This window comes from Engystomops pustulosus, chromosome 6 (genome assembly GCF_040894005.1).
Source record: "Engystomops pustulosus chromosome 6, aEngPut4.maternal, whole genome shotgun sequence".
NCBI lineage: Eukaryota > Metazoa > Chordata > Amphibia > Anura > Leptodactylidae > Engystomops > Engystomops pustulosus.
Genome location: NC_092416.1, coordinates 68,379,712 through 68,399,599, shown reverse-complemented (window position 1 = coordinate 68,399,599; position 19,888 = coordinate 68,379,712). Strand labels below are relative to the sequence as shown.

Genomic DNA, 19,888 nt, shown 5'->3' with positions numbered 1-19,888 from the left:
CCCAGGTGTATAAACATCTATACAGTGTGATTGACAGATTCATGATATCCCAGTCAAGTCTTTGAATTACAATATTCGTTTTGGCAAGAAATCACATCGAAAGCACTACTTGGTTAAATTGTTTTATTTAAGAATCCTACATAGACAAGTCTTGTAAAAAGCATCCAAACACATAACACATGACTGCAGCAAACAGCATTCTTGGTATTACTTACAAACCAAAAACAGTCCCAACACGCTAGAACAGGAGCATTTTTCATTTCACTCCAGAGCGTTCACCACCCACCCCACCAGCATCATATGCAGTTCACAAAGACTCACATTATCATTAAACAGGAAAGAATGCACACATCATTCAGCATTCACAGCAGTAGACATTTCAAGGAGAGGGAGAGTTTTTTTTGTTTTTTTATACATAAACCTATTTCAAACAATTTTAGGCAGGGGGTAAATAAGCCCCAATCTTCCGAATGAACAAGTCCATTGAATGCAAGAAACATTCGTACGTTACTTGCTCCCACTGCTCTCTGCACACGCTCACTATGGCCACCGGATCGAGAGACACATCTCCAACGTTTAGAAAAAAAAAAAAATCCCTTAATTCACCACCAGGTCTTTGCACGCTCTCTGGATCTCGCTCATACCCCAAGCCTCTCATGCCTTGGTACCAACAATCCCACAGTTCAAACAGCCTTCTGGTTCCATCTCACAGCCGTGCGTTCTCAAAAGCGCTGGTACGACTTCCACGAAATAAAGTAGTGGACAAAAATTGGATCACCCACCGTCTTAAGAATCACCGTGAGCCGCAGCAGATTTCTTGATGGGAATTATGAAGGAATGATTCCAGGGCAGGATATAAAAGAGCTGAGTTCCAGGTCCACAGAAACAAAACGTGCGGAGCAGAGATCAGTATTTGAAGCAGTAAACACATTTAAAAAAAGGAGGAAGACTGCTCTAAACAATAGTTGATTCTCATTTACATGAAACATGGGGGGAAAAAAAAAAAACAAATCATACATGTAAAGATTTTAAGTTATCACTGGGCAATACCAAAGGTAAGGGGTTTTCTTCAACGCAGTTAGAGTTCATTAACTATTTAATATTGGAAAAATGCCAACTGGTTTCCTTCATAGAGGATATACAGCTGAACCTCCTGCAAACTTGAAGAAAACCTCTACAGAAAAAAAATGTAAATGCATTTTTCATTGTACTTACCATAAAAATAAGGAAATGTTCATTTACTTTCCCAACCCTCCCAAAACCAAGCCATATACCTACATACCCCAACCAGAGGACTTTGACTCCATGCTTGAACTGAAGCCCCCATTGAACCCAGAACCAGAACCAGCATTAGGAGACCCCCACCCTATAGCCCCTGAGTTTGAGCCATAGGAATTGCTAGCAGAGCCAAAACTCTGTGACTGGTCTCTTGGCTGATTCCCTTGACCCTGATTGTTACCCTGTGGGCCAGGCTGATTTTGCTGACTTGCGAGCATGCCCATCATACCCCAGCTACTCTGTAAAGCTGCCTGAGCTGCAGCCATCATTGCAGGGTTAATGCTGAAGGCCCCAAAGTTCATGCCGCCACCACCACCACCCCCCATGTTATTTGGCTGATTGTTACCAAGCCCACCACTGTTTGGCCTGTTATTAGGGTACCCCTGATTCCCAAAGTTTGGTCCTGGGAATCTGCCACCCCTCTCCAAAGGGCTCCTATTGTTATTATTATGCTTGGGTTCTGCTGTAGATACATGGACACTGACTCCTTTGATAATTAGATCTTCACCACACAAAGATTGGGCAACCTTGAAAAAGAATTAAAGACATTCACTTAGTGGCAAGAAAAAAAACACAAATCCAAATTTTTGGACATTTCAATGGAAATTTAGGCGATTTGTATGGTCCATTATATTGTATGCTGGATTTGGGGGGGGGGGTGGAGGGGTGGAGGAGGAGGAGTCCAAGCAATCTTAAAACGCCCACCCCTCTCCAAATCCAATATGGATAGAGAAAGCTTAATTTGAAGGATAACCTGGACATTTAAAAATTGCCCTGAGAAACGTGTATTTGCAAAATAACAGCTTTGTCACGGCTGGAGGTAGGACATGAACTGTGATCATATAATAAAGATGCAATGTGCTCCTGCTGTATAACAGGAGGAAGATAGATGAAGGGTTCACTATATAAAGACACAATATCCGTAACTTATATTACGCAAATATCCGTAACTTATATTACGCAAATAAAGTTAACCTACACAGCCGAAAAGGAAAACCAATTATATACTTGGCTACACTAAACAGAACAGGCAGCAAATCTCCCCCCGCCCTCCCCCCCCCCATCTAGCAGGTGATCTGAATGCTACTGTGTCATCTTATGAAGAGAGAAGGGTAAAAAAAAAAAAATATATATATATATATATATATATTACATTAAGACATGCTCTGTTCCCTTGTATTTACTACCAAGTGTTAAATGTACAGTGACCATTTAAGGTCAATATCTGAGGAGCCGACCTTCATTTCACTTAAAGGTAATCCATATGCAGGTTCTGCCTAACACTATTACAACTCTCAGGTCACAAAACCAGTTTAGGTTCAAAACATTTCCACAAGAGGGGTAAAAAGGTTGAAACATGTGTAAGGACACATCTATTGGCATGTTTACATCATGAAGTTCGAATCTTACCTGATCATCCGCAAAGGTCACAAAGGAAAATGCTCTAAATGGCTTTGGGATGAACACATCCACAACCTCTCCATATTGTGTGAAGAATTGGCGGAGCTCCTCTGCAGTCATGTCCTCGGTGCACCGACCAACAAAAACCTTACGGCTGCGCATAGGTTCATCTGGGCTTTGCTGTAAAGAAGTCATAACAGATGAGATTTACCAATGTGTTTTTCCAGAAAACTGAAGTAGTTTGCAACTGCAACTAGATTAGCGAGTGCTGCCTCAAGCAGGGCTAAGCTGATACTAGCAGCTTATCTACAATTTTGCCAACTTCACATGGTTCCCAAAACGTATTCTTTTAGAATATAAAAGACTCCGGGAAAGTAGCACTATATACTTGAGGCTCTTCAAAGATTAAAGGAAATTTTTTTCATGCATTGTGAACCAAACATACCTTAAGAATACTGTAGTGAAGGTATGTTCTACAGTTTCATTGTTAAAAAAAAAAAAAAAAAAAAATTGTAAAAACCACAATAAAGATGTCCAGAAAGGAGTAATTAACCTGAGCTGGATGACTCCCAGCAGCTGTGAGGCACAACAGTGATTACATCATACTTTGAAGCAGTGTATAATTAGGGTGAAATGAAGCTCCAGCCTCACCACAAATCTTATAATTTATTTTCAGCAAAACCACTCAGTTCAGGGATTAACACAAGATAAGTTTCTGCATCAGTGTAGCTACAGCATTCTCAAGGCATGTTTGGTTCACAATTCATGAAAACAAATGGTAGATTTCCTTTAAAAGAAGCCAACAAGTACCACTTGCTTGAAACGCACTTACAAGCATGTATAAATCTTTACCTTGGAATTGGGAAGTTTACAATCACACCATCTTCCATCAATCATGTGGCGCTGGGACATCACTTTTACTTGCGTTTCATAATCGGCAAACCTTACAAAGCCAAAGCCTTTAGAGTGACCTGTTTTAGCATCTTTTTTAACCTGTAAAAACAAAGTAGTGAGTGAATTGGCAACATTCAAATAGCAGCTATATCGCAAGTGTCTGCAAACAAATCTTTACCTGGACCATAATGACTTCACCAAATGTGCTAAAGTAGTCTTTCAGATCCTGCTCAGTTGTTTTCCATGGCAAGCCAAGCACAATGAGGTCGGAAGTTTTTGTTACAGCTCGCTTGATTTTAACAGCTGAAGAAGCATCAGTTTCATCCATCTTTCTTTTGTTGTCTGCAATTTAGAAATTGAATAAAGGAACTTTTGATTCAAGTGACTTGCAATTAATTAGCCCCATTTGTGAAATGCTGTCCAGCTATAATAATTGATGAACTTTTAATATCTGCAGCACTTGCATAACATTTAACAAGGGGAGCTGCTGCATGAGTAATTTGACAGAAGACAACGGGAGAACAAGGTTGATCGCAGCTGGATTTTTAAAAAAATTCAATATATTTACACATTAGTTTGCTTTACAAGGCAATCCCTTTAACCCTTTCATTAATGTACAATAATGGCATGGCAGACATTCAGTAGACATGTTTTAGGTCTGGTAATTTCCAGTCAAATCTACAGCACCTAGAAACATTTCAGGAGGTATTTTTGCCACAGAACTAAGGTATTACTGTGAGTGGCTCTCAATTCTAAAGCCAAACTAGAACTTTGGTGCCAGAGATACAAGATGTAATCATATGAAGTCCCCCCAAGAAAGGGCTGCAGGCGTGAATGAACAGTCCGCAGAAGGTAAATATACTTTCTGTAATTGTAGCTCATCCAAAGGGGAAAGAACATTTTTGCCCATTAACATTTTACATATCTTACACATATACATACACACAAACAGATACATAAAACACAGTATTTCAAACAGTTGTAATACAGTTGCTATTTCTCACAACTACAGCACACTTAACCAATGAGGTTCTGGTATTGTGCCTATAATACAAGTGTGCTCATATTACAGCCATCTGAAAGTGGCCTTATTACCACAGTAGTTTTTGGTTAGGGTCACAGTTTATATAGGGGACAGAAATTATATACCTATGTTATCCCCTGTGCAATTTTCTTGTAAAAATTGTTTGTCACACCCTGCGGTTTTGGCGCTCCTTTTAATACACGCTCCTGTGAATACAGACACGTATGGTATGTATTAACTGTTCACTTTTTTTTTTTTTTAAATGTCCTATGAAAAGTTTGTTTGAACAAGGGGACTGGACAAGTACACATTTAAGTCAAAAGATTGGAACCAAGGTTATTATGCATTTAATTCAGAAAAGTCTGAAAAGTTGCAGAAACGCAATTGTGTGTACTTGAATATTCTGATACATTTTGCTGAGTTTGTTGTGTATGTATTTAGAATTTTTTTTTGGTAGATAAACCAGCTTGGATGAGAGTTTTAAGAGCAAATGTCTTAATTTTTAAATAATCTACATTATTTAGACTTCCATTTGCAGTTTGAATTTAAGGGCTAATAGAAACTTCGTCCCTTTTGATTTAAGGGATTTAACTCAGTGACGCGCCCTGAAAAGTCTCTGGCGATTGGGCATTTTTAGCAAATATTCGTAAGTGGCGGTTCCATGGCCATAACTTATTTTTTGCATGCTACCTTAATATTTTTAAGGACACAGAGTTAGTCAAAACGTTATAAGTTTAAAAATAAATTTTTCATTTATATTCTTGTTTGGAGTTAAAAATTAAAAAAAAAAAGTCTTTGGTAATTTATAGTATTTTTTTTTTAATTTTAATTTATTTTTTATTTTTTAAATACGGAATTAATGAATTCCCCATTTTGTTTCGGTCGTTTTGGTATATATGTAATCGTTATAAATTTTACTTTATTCTTTTTGTTGTACAAGTTTTTCCCTGTAATTGAGGCATTTATAAGAGCTACATTCAGAGGAAAACCACCACCTGCTACTGGTGGTGCCGATCAGAGCTGTACTGGGACTAATTAGACCCAGTAGTTTTGATTAACCCCTTTAGACCCAGCGGTCACATGACAGTAACAGCACCAGCTCTTTGCATCCCAATGCTATGAGGAGCAGAGAAATGAGAAGTGGTAACAAACAACAACTCCCGCTAGGGCGGGAGCATTAGAAAACTGTAGCGACGTATAAGACCTGTGCCCGCTGACATCTAAAGTTAGTGGGCAGTCAGAGGAGTTAATCACGCCTCTGGACTATGTGGCATGCAGAAGTTCTGCACTTTAAATTCAGTACAGTTCAAAAGATAAAAGTTATAACTGTCCATGTCTAACCCGATGTGTGGATTTTTTTAGTTTACAACTAGAAGCCAACATACACAAGATGTAGATAAGCAATAGCACAGTACAATAAAGAGCCATATCAACATAGTACAGCATTAGGGGGTGCTATAAAATGTGACAATTGTCTTTGAAAGGATTCAATTTTAGTTTTATTTGTAAACGTCAAATTAAAAAAAAAAAATTGTCAGAGGAGCTAAATATCAGAAATCTCCTGGCAGCAAAAGTGTCAACACTCCAAGCCAGTAATATTCCGAGAAGGGCCAGTTCCAACGAGTTATTAAGAGTCACAGGTTGGACAGAGATTATATAAAAATGTAAAGTTTTAGGCCTGTGCATTGGGTCATAACAATGGAGGAGAAAAAAACAAAGAAAAAGCCACAGATAATGGATGAGAACTGGTCCTAATAGGAATGAACACATAGTTCCCCAATTCATGTGGTTACAATAAATGCTCACCTTTTGGGTAGTTAACGACATAAACAAGATTTCCCCATCCACTTTCGGGAGCATGGAGAATGCCCTCTACCAAGCGGACACCACGCATGCACTGATTAACTGGATTTCTGTATCTAAGGCCACAAGCACCAGGAAACTGAGCTGTTACGGTGGATAGCAGGACTGTGCCATCATCCTCAGATGGAATTTCCATTGGCTCCTCATTCTCATCCTCTGCCACGCGAATATATTCCATTTCCATGGCTGCAAACTAGGAGCAACAAGTAAAAATCAGAATAAAGTTTAAAATGTGGGATATTTCATACAAGAACAAGCTGTCCACAAGTGATTGTATTGAGGCTTCCCCACACTTAAAATCTCAAAGTCAAGACATACCCTGCAAGGGTATGATAGGGATAAAGATTAAAGGTCACATTCCACTGGGCACAATACCAGGAAATTCTTGTTGCAGGTATAAATAGAGCAGATTTTACAAAAAGAATTGCATGCAGAAAAGAAACACTGGTAATCAATTTTATGACCAGAGCATCTGCAGAAAAACTGACGCACCGTTGATATTAAAAGCTGCAGCTGAATCTGCATCTAAAAAGGTGCTGTACCAACTATTTAAGTTAGTTATTCACAAGATTGAGGATAAGAATCTGATGGAGGGGTCCGAGACCACAAGAAAGTGACCCTTCACACACTGGTGCACTTTTTGTTCTCACCAATGGGCATAGCGCAAGGATGAGCATGCATCATGCCACTCATTTAGTTGTAAGTCAGTGTTTGTAACAGCTGAATACGCACTCACGTTAGACAGTGAATAGGCGAGCCAGAGTGAACTGTGCTAAGAAACTTCCAACACTACCATACAAATGAATGCAGTGGTAGAATGCTTGCTCGACCAGCTTAGCAGGTGGTTGGTGCAACCCTTTAACTTACTCCACATCATTGTGTGGTTACCATTACCTACAAAAATACACTTTTGATGTCAAACACAAAAGGGATGTCAAAAAAAAAAAAAATAAATAAAATAGGCAAAATAGAAATACACCGCAATCAGAAAAAAAAAAATAATAATTTTTACAGGGAACATGTCACCAGGCACATTGCTATGAAACCACAATAAGTACCTTGTATGGCCGTTCGCATGCGTGTTCGCAGCAGTCTCCACTTTATCAGTGGAGACCGCTGCCTCTAGCAGGAACAATCAACTTATATTCCTGGTCTGCTTCCTCCATGGTGGATGGTGTTTCTGGGCACAGCAGTCAAGGCAACAGTGCGCTGGTCATCACTGCCCCAACCCTTCATATATGCGGAGGGAGAAGGGCGGACTGTGCATGAGCAAGAATCGAGACAAGACTGCGGCAGGCCAAGAAGCCAGGACCTGCTGCGGCCACAAGGAGTCGCGGTTATGCAAAGACGCAGCCGACGGCGCCTTGATTGCTGTGCCTGTAACCCCACACCCACCTGACTGGAAGCGGACCATGAACACAAGTAAATCTTTGCAGCTGCGGTTGCAATTTATAAAGACTTGTCCAGAACGCATGCAACTGGCCATACAAGGTACTTATTGCGGTTTAACATATATTCGCCCGGGGACAGGTTCTCTTTAAATGGAGCAAAGTTTAATAATTGGATAAGAACAAGCTCAGCAACAACCCAATATTCTTGTGTGTTCCAGTTCCATTCTTTAAATTCAACAAATTTCCATTCACTTGTTGTATACATAATTAACAGCTGTATTCCCCTTCCTGCTCAAGGCCAGCTGGGGCCCTGTTCACATCACTGTTACATGTTGAATTATTACAAGTCAAAACCAGGCGAGGCAACTACAGACTACTACTGTTCACTCAAAAAACAGGGGTCTAACAGATCTGTTTAAATGCCCATTGACTTCATTGGAAATTAAGGGTGGTTGCACATGAGTTTTATTTTTGCACCTCAGTGATTTTTCACAGAACCTTTTTAGATTATGAACATATATAGATTGGTTTTCACGTAGTGGCTTCAGTGAATTATTTTTTTACTTATGCCTTGCTGACCCTACACACAGAAGCCAGGAAGTGAAAACCAATCTGTGTCCACAACCCAAAAAGGCTCAGTGAAAAATCATTGATAAAAAAAAAAAAAAAAAAACAATGTGAAACCACCCAAGGCTTTCAGAGTGCCCATTTGCACAGAATCTGATACTTTAGTGGAAAATTGGATTTAAGTCGCAGCGCTATTTTTGTTGGTAACAAATAATAGAAGCCAAAAAAGGCAAACCAATAAAAGTCCAGACATCAATGGTCATTTTACAGATCTGATAGACTACTGTTAATTTAGTGAGGGGAGATATTATATTAAGGGCGCGTTCACACGTTGCGTTTTGACCTGCGTTTTCATTGCGTTTGAAACGCATATACAACAGCTGAGGAGAGGTGATTTGCCTAATTTCATCACTGTTAACGCATGCGTTAACAAAAAGCATCGTAAACGCGATGTTAACGCATGCGTTAACGCATTCGTTTTGTCAACGCATGCGTTAACATTGCGTTTACAAACGTAAACGGTAATGTAATTAGGCAAATTACCTCACATCAGCTGTTGTATATGCGTTTCAAACGCAATTAAAACGCAACCAAAACGCAATGTGTGAATGCGCCCTAAGGGAAATCCTTAATGCAGTTGTAAACAGAGCCCAAGATCTGGGAAACAAAAATTAAAGGCTGTATTTTACCCACTTAAAGGCAATTTAGTTTATTGGACACCATGTGATAAAAGTCTTATTAAATGTGATTCAATAGGAAAGAGGTAGGTACGGACTTTAGTGGGCTAAAGTCCCCTTTCCTGTTTCTTAAATTAACCCTTCAATTCATCTATTAGTGGCCTCCATAACTTCCCTATCCACCTCCTTAGGGCAAATGGGCCATTTATGGATCAGAACTGAGCATCTTCTTACCTAATCTTTTACATGAACTACATTTCCCATCACTACTTCCCAGAGACCTGCTCTACAGGATTACACGTGGCCATCACTCGGAACTACAGGTGAAAGGACAGAGGGGAGAGGGCGAACCAACTTACCGGCAGTGGAGCGACAAAAGATAGATACAAGAGCCGCACACTACTGGCAGCAGGACACGGGGGATGAGGTTTCTATTCGCTGATAGCTACGATATATCTTGGGAACTGAAACACAAAGAACATTTGAGAGTTGGAGAAACGTGTGGACGAGGACTTGTCTCAGTACATGAGAATTACAGGAGCTCAGCAGCTGCTCTACCAGCAAGCAGCTATAGGGTTAACAGCAACAAAGTACAGGGCCCGTGCAGGCGTTAGTGGCGGGAAGGCCCGTGCCTCACAGAGAACAGGCCATGCCCGGCTCCCAGCCACCGCCCCCCTCCATCAGCAGGCCCCGGCCATGAGGCCGCTCTATCCCCCAGTACTCCCGCACCCTGAATACTTACATGCTCCAGTTCCAAACTAGTAACGGGCTCCCGAGTGTCGGCGAAGGCCTCACAGTTAGGAAACAAACTAAACAACCTTTGTCGCGCTGCTCTCCTAGAAATCTTCTAGCATCTCCCGGGCTCCGTCACAAAATGGCGCCTACACCAACTGCTCAAGCGCTCATCTACCGCTGCGCACTACCACTATGGTCAGGAGGGGGTGACGAACCTTAAATCTATCACTACTTGTTCTACGTTACACTTACACGATACAAGTAACGCCATTATACACAGAAATAAGATTACCTTTAATAACGGCGCAGGGATTCAGAAAGGTACGCTTGAAAGCGGGCTGGTAAGAGCTGTTGTGTTCCCGTTCCCCCTATAGCTGAAAAGATGGTAGCGTCCGAGTCTGCGGTGAATCTTTGCGCATGCGTAACGTGCGTGGAGCATGTGCATTGCTCTCTGTAGTCAAACAAAGGGTGAAGAGGCCTGTACTGTAGCGAGGACATGAGGCCTGTGTGCGTGTGGATGGGATACAGGCCTAGCGCCTGTGTCTTAACATTGAGGAGACACACAGCCATGTCTAAGACTGCATTTACACCTGGCGTTTTTGGATGCGGTTTGGCATTGTGAATGACGCTGTCATGTTTGTTACAGGAAATTACATGCAGTTTAATGTTTGTTGAGAAAACAGACATTAAAAATTGCATTTTTTTTCAAAACTACTTAAGGACACTCGATTTACGGACGACCCCTAGTTACAGACGGACCCCTCTGCCCACTGTTACCTTTGGTGAAGTCTCTGGATGCTTTATTAAAGTCCCAGACTGCAATGATCAGCTGTAAGGGCGTGTTGACACGTTGCGTTTTGACCTGCGTTTTCATTGCGTTTGAAACGCATATACAACAGCTGAGGAGAGGTGATTTGCCTAATTACATCACTGTTAACGTTTCCGTTTACAAAACGCATTGTAAACGCTATGTTAACGCACACGTTAACAAAGCGTTAATACACGTGTTTTGTTAACGCATGCGTTAACAGTGCGTTTACGAACGTAAACGGTAATGTAATTAGGCAAATTACCTCACATCAGCTGTTGTATATGCGTTTCAAACGCAACCAAAACGCAACGTGTGAACGCGCCCTGAGGTGTTTGTAATGAAGCTTTATTGATAATCCTTGGCCCCATTACATCAAAAAATTAGAAACTCCAATTGTCTCTGGCTCAAATTTTAAAAAAAATTGTCTAGAACTTAAATTCTAAAATATACAGTTTCGACTTACATACAAATTCAACTTAAGAACAAACCTCCGGACCCTATCTTGTACGTAACCTGGGGACTGCCTGTATGCTGGTTTTCCCATGTAAAGCAATACTCCATATGTGCCAATAATCTCCAGACTGGCACACGGCAGGGCTCAGAAGGTGAAGGATCAAAATGTAGCTTTTGGACCTCCGATTCCAGCAGATTGGTGTTGGGCTGCCTCTGAGGTTCCGTTACAATACTGGGAACCCTTTAAAGCAGTGGTCTCCAACCACCGGGCCGCAGCCCAAGACCAGGTCGTGGGTCACCTGGACCCGGTCCACGTCAAAAAAACGTGGAAAAAAAAACCTTGGTACTTGCCTCCGGCGCTACTCTTCACTCTGTGACCCCTGTTCTTCTCTCCTCAGATTCCTGACAGTGCAGGCAGAGGCACATATATACACTCTGCCCGCGTGTACCCACTATGATGCAATCAGCCTGCAACACGGGTGCACGCTGGCACTTTTTGCTGTAACAATCGGCAGAGACGCGTCCATGCAATCTGCCAGTCGGCGCACATTATGACGTCATCAGCGGCAACACAGTTATACAATTTTCCAATATACTTTCTGTATTCATTCCTCAGGGTGCGTTCACACGTTGCGCTCCGGTTGCGTTTTCATTGCGTTTTAAAACACATTACAACAGCTGAGATGAGGTGATTTGCCTAATTACATTACTGTTAACGTTTGCATTACTGTAAATGCGATGTTAATGCATGTGTTAATAATGCATTAACACATGCGTTTTGTTAACGCACACGTTAACATAGCGTTAAAGGGAACCTGTCACCAGGAGAGCCATTTTTAGCACTCCCCCAGTCCCCACATAGCATAAAACATACACTGCCAAAGTGTTTTTGTATAAAAAATAGGTTTTACAGAAAAAAAGATGTGTTATATTGTACCTTTCATTAGCATCTGCTGTGTGACTAGGCAGTTGCCCAATGGGAGGGGCTGGAAAGGAGCAGTTCCCCCCCACACTTGGGAAACATGTGACCTTTTCAAATATATGAATAACTCCCCACACTCGGGATTGGCTGTAGAGGAGCAGGGGGCGTCGCTAAGCCCAGTGATGGGTGTTTTCATATATTTGAAAAGGTCACATGGAGAAGCTGTTCCCCAAGGGTGGGGGGAACTGCTCCTTACCAGACCCTCCCATTTGGCAACTGCCTAGTCACACATTAGCAGATACTAATGAAAGGTACAATATAACATATCTTTTTTTTCTGTAAAACCTATTTTTTTATACAAAAACACTTTGGCAGTGTATGTACTATGCTCTGTGTGGACTGAGGGAGTGCTAAAAATGGGTCTCCTGGTGACAGGATCCCTTTAACAAATGTAAACAGTAATGTAATTAGGCAAATCACCTCTCCTCAGCTGTTGTAATGCGTTTTAAAACGCAACCAAAGCGCAATGTGTGAACGCGCCCTGACTGTTTTCATAACTCTGTGACCCCTGTTCTTCTCTCCTCAGATTCCTGGCAGTGCAGGCAGAGGCACATATATACACTCTGCCCGCGTGTACCCACTATGATGTAATCAGCCTGCAACATGGGTGCACGCTGGCAGAGAGTATAGACGTGCCACTGCCAGGAATCTGAGGAGAGAGGAAGCCAGGGCCAGGTGTGAAGGGGAGCACCGGAGGTAAGTGTTGACTTTATAATTTTTACGGGCACTGCTGGGGGCATTTTATTAATGGTGGGGGGGGGGGCACTTCTGGGGACATTTTAAGAGGGTGATCACTGCTGGGGACATAGTCAGCCAACCACCTGTAGTTTATAGCCAGCCACATGTAGTACATAGCCAGCCCCAGTAGTATATAGCCAGCCCCACGTAGTATACAGCCAGCCCCCTGTGGTATACTGCCAGTCAGCCTCCAGTAGTATACAGCCAGCCCCATGTAGTATATAGCCAGCCCACCCCCTGTAGTATACAGCCAGCCCCCATGGAGTATACAGCCAGCCAGGCCATATGTAGTATACAGCCAGCCCCCAGTAGTATACAGCCAGCCCCCTTTTAGTATGCAGCCAGCCAGGCCATATGTAGTATACAGCCAGCCCCATGTAGTATATAGCCAGCCCGCCCCCTGTAGTATATAGCCAGCCTCCTGTGGTATACTGCCAGCCCCCAGTAGTATACAGCCAGCCCCATGTAGTATATAGCCAGCCCCATGTAGTATAAACCCAGCCCGCCCCCTGTAGTATATAGCCAGCCCCCATGGAGTATACAGCCAGCCCCATGTAGTATATAGCCAGCCCGCCCCCTGTAGTATATAGCCAGCCCCATGTAGTATATAGCCAGCCCGCCCCCATGGAGTATACAGCCAGCCAGCCTTCATGTAGTATACAGCCAGCCCCCATTTAGTATACAGCCAGCCAGACCGAAAAAAACCAAACATACTCACCTTCGGGCAGTCCTGATGCGCGGTGCAGCTCCCCAATGTTCCGGTACCTGCTGCTCCTCTTCTTTCTTCTTTTTTCTGTAACAATCGGCAGAGACGCGTCCACGCAATCTGAAATCGGCGCACATTATGATTTCATCAGCGGCGACACAGTTATACAATTTTCCAATATACTTTCTGTATTCATTCCTCACTGTTTTCATAACAGTGATCATAAAATCAATAACATTAATTCGCTGAAATGGGACTTAATAATCATGTCCACAATTAAGTTGCAGTCACACGTTGCAGTTAAAACTGCATCACAATCAGATTTGAGGTGGTTTTAGGTGCAGTTTTATCAATTTAACATGTGAAAGACATGAGCTGAATGGGTTAATGAGATTTGTGGAGTAGGTTTTCCCTTCAACATCAAATTCACTCATTGAGTTAATGGGGGACATTTGCATAAAGTGTCGGTATCTGCATTGGCTTATTGGTTATATAAAAATAAAAATATATCTTTATTACAGTATCTAAAATCAGTAAACAGTGTGACAGCTCAAAATTCCAATGTAACAAAAGCCATCAGGCAGGTGCGTCATACAAATAGAAAATAGTATGGAAATGTTCAGAGTAAAAGCGGACAGTTGTATAAAAGTGGTCAAATTATTGACTCGAGTCAATAGGTTTTCCCAGTTTTTGGAGTTCAAATTAGGTACCTCGGCTTATACTTGGGTCGGCTTATAATCAAGTTTATACGGTATTTAGTTAGTTAACCCCTAGGTGCACCAGGACGTTATAGTACGTCCCGGTGGCTAGATGCTTAGCGCACGTCCAGCTTCTGGGACCGGCTCACGAACAGAGCCGGCACCAGAAGCAGCGGCTGTCAGCTGTCTATCACAGCTGACACCGCGCTGTAACACCTGCGATCGGAGCCGACTCCGATCGCGGGTGTTAACCCCTTACACGGCGCGGTTAAGCATGACCGCAGCGTGTAAGGGTCTTCCCCCTATGGATCGGATCCCCCGTGCCGCTTACCGGTGGATCCGATCCTCTTCCTGCGCCTGCATGCTCAGACAGTTTACACTGCTCTACAATGAAAAAGTATTGTAGAGCAGTGTATTGAACTTGAACCGGCGATCAGAGCATCGCTGGTTCAAGTTCAAGTATATATAAGTAAAAACATGTAAAAACACTAAACACTGCACATAATAAATAAAAAATAAATACATAAAAATATAAGCCCCTAAAATGTCACTTTCCCATAAAAACACAAAAAAAACCTGCATATTTGGTATTGCTGCGTCCGTAACAATCTGTATAATAAAACAGAATCGTTACTGGACCTGCACGGTAAACGCTGGAGGAAAAAACGCAAAATAATAATAATAATATACTATTTTGATGGTATGGTTAACCGCCAAAAAAAAAACACATAAAAGTTTTCCTAAAAATTGATGATTTTCATTTCCTCCACCAACAAAAAGTTAATAAAATCTCACCAATTAGCTATAGATGACCCAAAATTACGTACCAGAAAAGTGCATCTCATGTGGCAAAAGAAATAAGCCCCTATAGGTCCACATTAAAAAAAGAAAAACATTATAGCCTGTACAATGTGACATAGCAAATCTGATCTGGATGGAACCTTCTTCCCTTCTATGCCCGGCCGTGCGCCCATACAGCAGGTTACCACCACATATAGAGTATCCGTGTACTCGGGAGAAATTGGATATCAAACTTTGTGAAACCTTTTTTCATCTAATCCATTGTAATTCCACCCAAAATAAGTGTATTGTGAAAAAATTTTACAATTTGTAGACTGCACCTCCATTTTGTTTTAACCCCTATAAACACCTAAAGGGTTAACAAACTTCTTAAAAGTGATTTTTCATACGTTGTAGGGTGTAGTTTCCATAATGGGGTAATTTATGAGTCTAGCTATTATTTAGGCCTCTCAGTGTCAATTAGAAGTTGAGCAGGTTCATCTAAATACGGGTTTTGGTGATTTTACAAAAAATGTGAAAAATGATACCTAAATTCTGAGCCTCATAACATTCTAGTAAAATATGTGGAATCTTAAAAAAAACATCCAACATAAAGCAGACATTTGGGAAATGTAAGTTACGAATTTATTTGGGTGCTATGACTATCTGCATCAAAATTAGAGAATTTAGAACGTTGAAAATAAAGAATTTTGCCAAATTTTGTTTTTTTTCATAACTAAACGCAAAAGATTTCATCCAAATTTTTAAACTAATTTTAAGTACAATGTGTCACGAGAAAACAATCTCAAAATCCCCTGGATATCTCATAGCGTTCCCACGCTATAACCACTTATAGTGACACAGGCCAGATTTGAAGAATGGGGCCGCGTCCTTAAAGGGGTATTCTCATCTGGGCACTCACATTCAGTTTCATTAATCTGCCATATATAAACATTTCTTCAATTGGATGGAAAAAAATGCTCATGTGTGAAGATAATTTCTCATAAATGTAGTCATTTGGTCCCTTAGAAACGACATAGCTTCCTTGCATACGGCCACCTCTACTGGAGAGATTGCACAAAGAAACAAAAAGTTTTTGTATATGAAATGTCCAGGAGTTACTACATGTCCCACAGCCGTCCTGTGGTAATGATCGCTGAATCCTGGTGGTCCGGCAGGGCTCAATAGCACATGTCTGGCCAACGCTGCCAGAGTGTGACGTGCTCGTATCCGAGGAAGCTATCTGGTTTCTAAGGGACCATATCACTACATTTATGAGAAATTATCTTCACACAGGAACATTTTTTTTATTAACATCCAATTGAAGAAATGTTTACATATGGTAAATGAATTTAATTAAATGTAAGTGCCCTGATGAGAATACCCCTTTAAGGCCAAAAGAGGCTGAGTCCCGTAGGGGTTAATATACGTCTAGGTCTCGCATTTGAAAGATGGTAGAGTGCTTGGCAAAGTTTTATATAATGTAACTAAAATGATCTATAAAAATTAGTTTCTATTCAAAACATAATAAAATGTGTGTTATTTATTTATGTATTTATAAACAATTCCCAGAAAAAGAAAAATTGTCAGGATGAAAGGTTCCCTCCCCAAAACGTTTATTACAATCTTAAAAAGTAAAATATATTTAAATTTCATGAGAAAAAAAGCTTTGTGTTATGTGACGGCGCAATTGTTGTCCATCAGAAGAATAGGAATAGTTTCCATCACCTTCATTCTCAATTTTCTCCCTTAACGCCGAAGCCACTTTTCACCTTCCTGACACGGCCCATTTTTTCAAATCTGCCCTGTGTCACTATAAGTGGTTATAACTTTGGAACGCTTTAACATATCCAAGTGATTTTAAAATTGTTTTCTCGTGACACATTGTACTTCATGTTTTGGTGGTATGTTTTGCATTTATTTATGAGAAAATCTGATATTTGGGGAAAATTTGGAAAAATTCTTTATTTTCGAACTTCAAAATGTTCTACTTTTTCCATACATAGTCATAACCGCAAAAATACTTAATAACTAACATTCACTGAATGTCTACTTTATGCGGACATGGTTTTTTATGCATACTCTTATTTTTGTAGGATGTTATGGGGCTTTGAACGTTAGGTGCAATTTTTCACATTTTAATAAAAAAGGCAAAATCCTGCTATTGAGGGACCTGCTCAGGTTTCAAATCACTTTGAGAGACCTAAATAAAAGTAAAACCCCATAAATTACCCCATTATAGAAACTACACCCCTCAACGTACGTAAAACAACTTTTATGAAGTTTGTTAACCCTTTAATTGTTTTACAGGGGTTAAAACAAAATCGGATGCAGTTTTGAAAGTAAAATTTTTTTTTGGCTAAATGAATGTGTTTTTCAAGAAATGTACAAATTTTCAGTGGATAAAATGCCAAAACGCTCCACAAAATGTTATACCCAATCTCTCCCGAGTATAACAATACCCCATATGTGGTGGTAACCTGCTGTATGGGCACACGCCAGGGCATTGAGGGGGGAGCTTCACCATTCAGAGCAGATTATGCATTGACACTTTTTATTGGCTATACAATCTTTATTTTTTTGGCAATTTGGACATATAAGGGCTTATTTTTTGCGACATGAGATGCACTTTAAAAATACTTCATTTTAGTGGGTCATTAGCTTATTGATGAGATTTTATTAACTCTTGAATGTATGGGTGAAAAGAAAATTGTCAATTTTGGTTTACTTTCTTTTCGTATATTTTGGGGGTCGTACACCATACACTAAAAATACAATATTATCTTTATTCTACAGATTACGGTGATACCTCATTTATATAGTTTTTCATTTATTTTTACAATTTTACTGGATAAAAACTAATATAGAGGAAATCTCATTTGTTTTTGCATCGCCATCTTTTCGGAGACGTAACTTTAATATTATTTGGTTGACAGAGGTAGTTTAGGGCTTATTTTTTACGTGTTGAGTTGTTCTTTTCAGTGGTACCATTTTGGTGCACATTTCTTTTTTTGATCACTTTTTAGAACATTTTTATGTAGAGATTTTATGAAAAATGTACATTTTTGGCGTGTTTTTCGGGTTTTATTTTTACGGCGTTCACCGAGCGGATCCAATAATGTTTCTTAGTTATTGTACGGATTGTTATGGACGCGGCGATACCAAATATGTGGGTTTTTTTGGCGATTTTGTGTTTTCACCTTATTGCATGTGTATAGGGAATATTTGTGTCTAGGGGACTTTAACTTTATTTAATTAATTCTTTTTATTATAAAAAAATTTTTTGTTTTTAATTTACTTTTACAGGTAAGCTTGAACAAGCGATGTATTACAGATGTATTACACTGTGTTACAGCCGGGTCCTGCCAGGAGGATCGCGCAGTCCCGGGGCTGCGATCAGAGCAGCGAACCCCCGGGGCCAGGAGCCGGGGCCAGAAGTTTGACGTAATAATACTGCATTTTGTGGGAACGCACCTCCCGCCATGCAGTACTATTACGTCAAATGTCGGGAAGGGGTTAAATCTTCTGCAATATCCATCGGAAGCTGATGTTGCATTGCAAAGATAGGGTTGTAAAGAAAGGCTCCACCGCTATGGTCTAAGTATCTGAACCTGCTTTTCAAATTTCTGAAAAGACATTGGGGGACATTAACATAAAGTGTTGGAGTCTGCATTGGCTTTGTTACCAACCTGATACACATGTAATATTGTGGAGCTGTGCACATACATTTCTGGCACCTAGACCATTTTCTGGCAGCAAACATCCTGTGAGTGCAATAGAACGGTTTTGTGTCCCTGCTAGACCTAATTTGTTTTGGTCTACTTTCCGCCAGTTTACAGCGCCCAAAAGTAGAGAGACACATATTAATTGTGTCTGAGTCACGCCCCTTTTCGGAGAAGAGTCGGATCAGGAGGAAAAAGTCATTTAACTTATAAATAGGTTGGAGAACAGAACATGCGGTCAGAGCGCCACAAAACTGGCAGAAATGCCATAGTAAATGTCCCCCATTCTGTCTGTGATCTTGTTTTTCGGTGGGCTGTATTGAAATTCTCCTCAGCTTCTGTAGATGGATTAAGGTAAAGAGTAGAGATGAGCGAACATACTCGTCCGAGCTTGATGCACGTTCGAGCATTAGTGTACACGAAACTGCTCGTTGCTCTGACGAATACTTTGCCCGCTCGAGAAAATGGCATCTCCCTCCTTTGTGATTTTTGGCGGCTAGAAACAGAGCCAATCACAAGCCAGGAGACTCTGCACTCCACCCTTACACGTCCATAGCAGTGGTTGGCTGGCCAGATCAGGTGACCCTGGAATAGACTAGCCCCTGCCCGCGCTGCTCGCATCATACTCTGTCTGGATGCCGCTAGGGAGAGAGCTGCTGCTGGTCAGGGAAAGCGTTAGGCTGTTCTATTAGAATAGTGTTAGGCAGGAGTGATTCAACAAGAACCCAACAGCCCTTCTTAGGGCTACAATAACGTTTTATTTTACTTTTTTTTGGTTTGCCTGTGGCTGGGCTTGCTGCAATTAGTAGTGCAGCTAGTACCATATTGTGAGTAATTTGCAGGGAGACTTGCTACCGTTGTGTTTAGCTCTTAGTGACACACATATCCACCTTAAACACCGAAGTGGGACAATTTATTAGGGGTTTGATTTGAATTAGGCACAGTCTGCTGATTTATTTTTTTTTACGTTTATTTCTTTTTATAACTCAAAGTAATCTGGCAAAGCAGTGTGCTTTCAGTGTAGGCTAGAAAATAGCCATAGGAGAACCCCAACGGCTTACTTAGGCCTACAATAGCGTTATATTTTCCTTTCTTTTGTTTGCTTGTGGCTGGGCTTGCTGGCACTAGTAGTGCAGCTAGAACCATATTGTGAGGAATTTGCTGGGAG

General features: G+C 41.0%; 1 protein-coding gene across 3 annotated transcripts; it reads right to left on the bottom strand.

Moving 5' to 3' along the window:
* Positions 1-109: 109 nt before the first annotated feature.
* Positions 110-9,997, bottom strand: TARDBP (TAR DNA binding protein). Of its 3 annotated transcripts, XM_072156394.1 has the most exons (7): positions 9,838-9,997; positions 9,455-9,559; positions 6,404-6,653; positions 3,752-3,915; positions 3,532-3,672; positions 2,689-2,859; positions 110-1,805 (listed from the first exon to the last, which is right to left on the bottom strand). In XM_072156394.1, exons 3-7 carry the CDS (start codon positions 6,642-6,644, stop codon positions 1,275-1,277), a joined length of 1,248 nt encoding a protein of 415 aa, XP_072012495.1. In that variant the 5' UTR covers positions 6,645-6,653; positions 9,455-9,559; positions 9,838-9,997; the 3' UTR covers positions 110-1,274. The 3 variants fall into 3 exon arrangements, with proteins under 3 accessions (XP_072012495.1, XP_072012496.1, XP_072012497.1); XM_072156395.1 differs by lacking the exon at positions 9,455-9,559; XM_072156396.1 differs by lacking the exons at positions 6,404-6,653; positions 9,455-9,559; positions 9,838-9,997 and adding an exon at positions 4,723-4,812.
* Positions 9,998-19,888: the final 9,891 nt, after the last annotated feature.

Excerpts from the sequence above, each read along its gene's own strand:
- TARDBP (XM_072156394.1), bottom strand. The coding sequence starts at position 6,644 with ATGGAAATGGAATATATTCGCGTGGCAGAGGATGAGAATGAGGAGCCA. Across the intron at positions 3,673-3,751 it reads GTGAAGTCATTATGGTCCAG|GTTAAAAAAGATGCTAAAAC; the intron begins GTAAAGATTTGT and ends TTGTTTTTACAG. Across the intron at positions 2,860-3,531 it reads GTAAACTTCCCAATTCCAAG|CAAAGCCCAGATGAACCTAT; the intron begins GTAAAGATTTAT and ends ACTTCTTTACAG.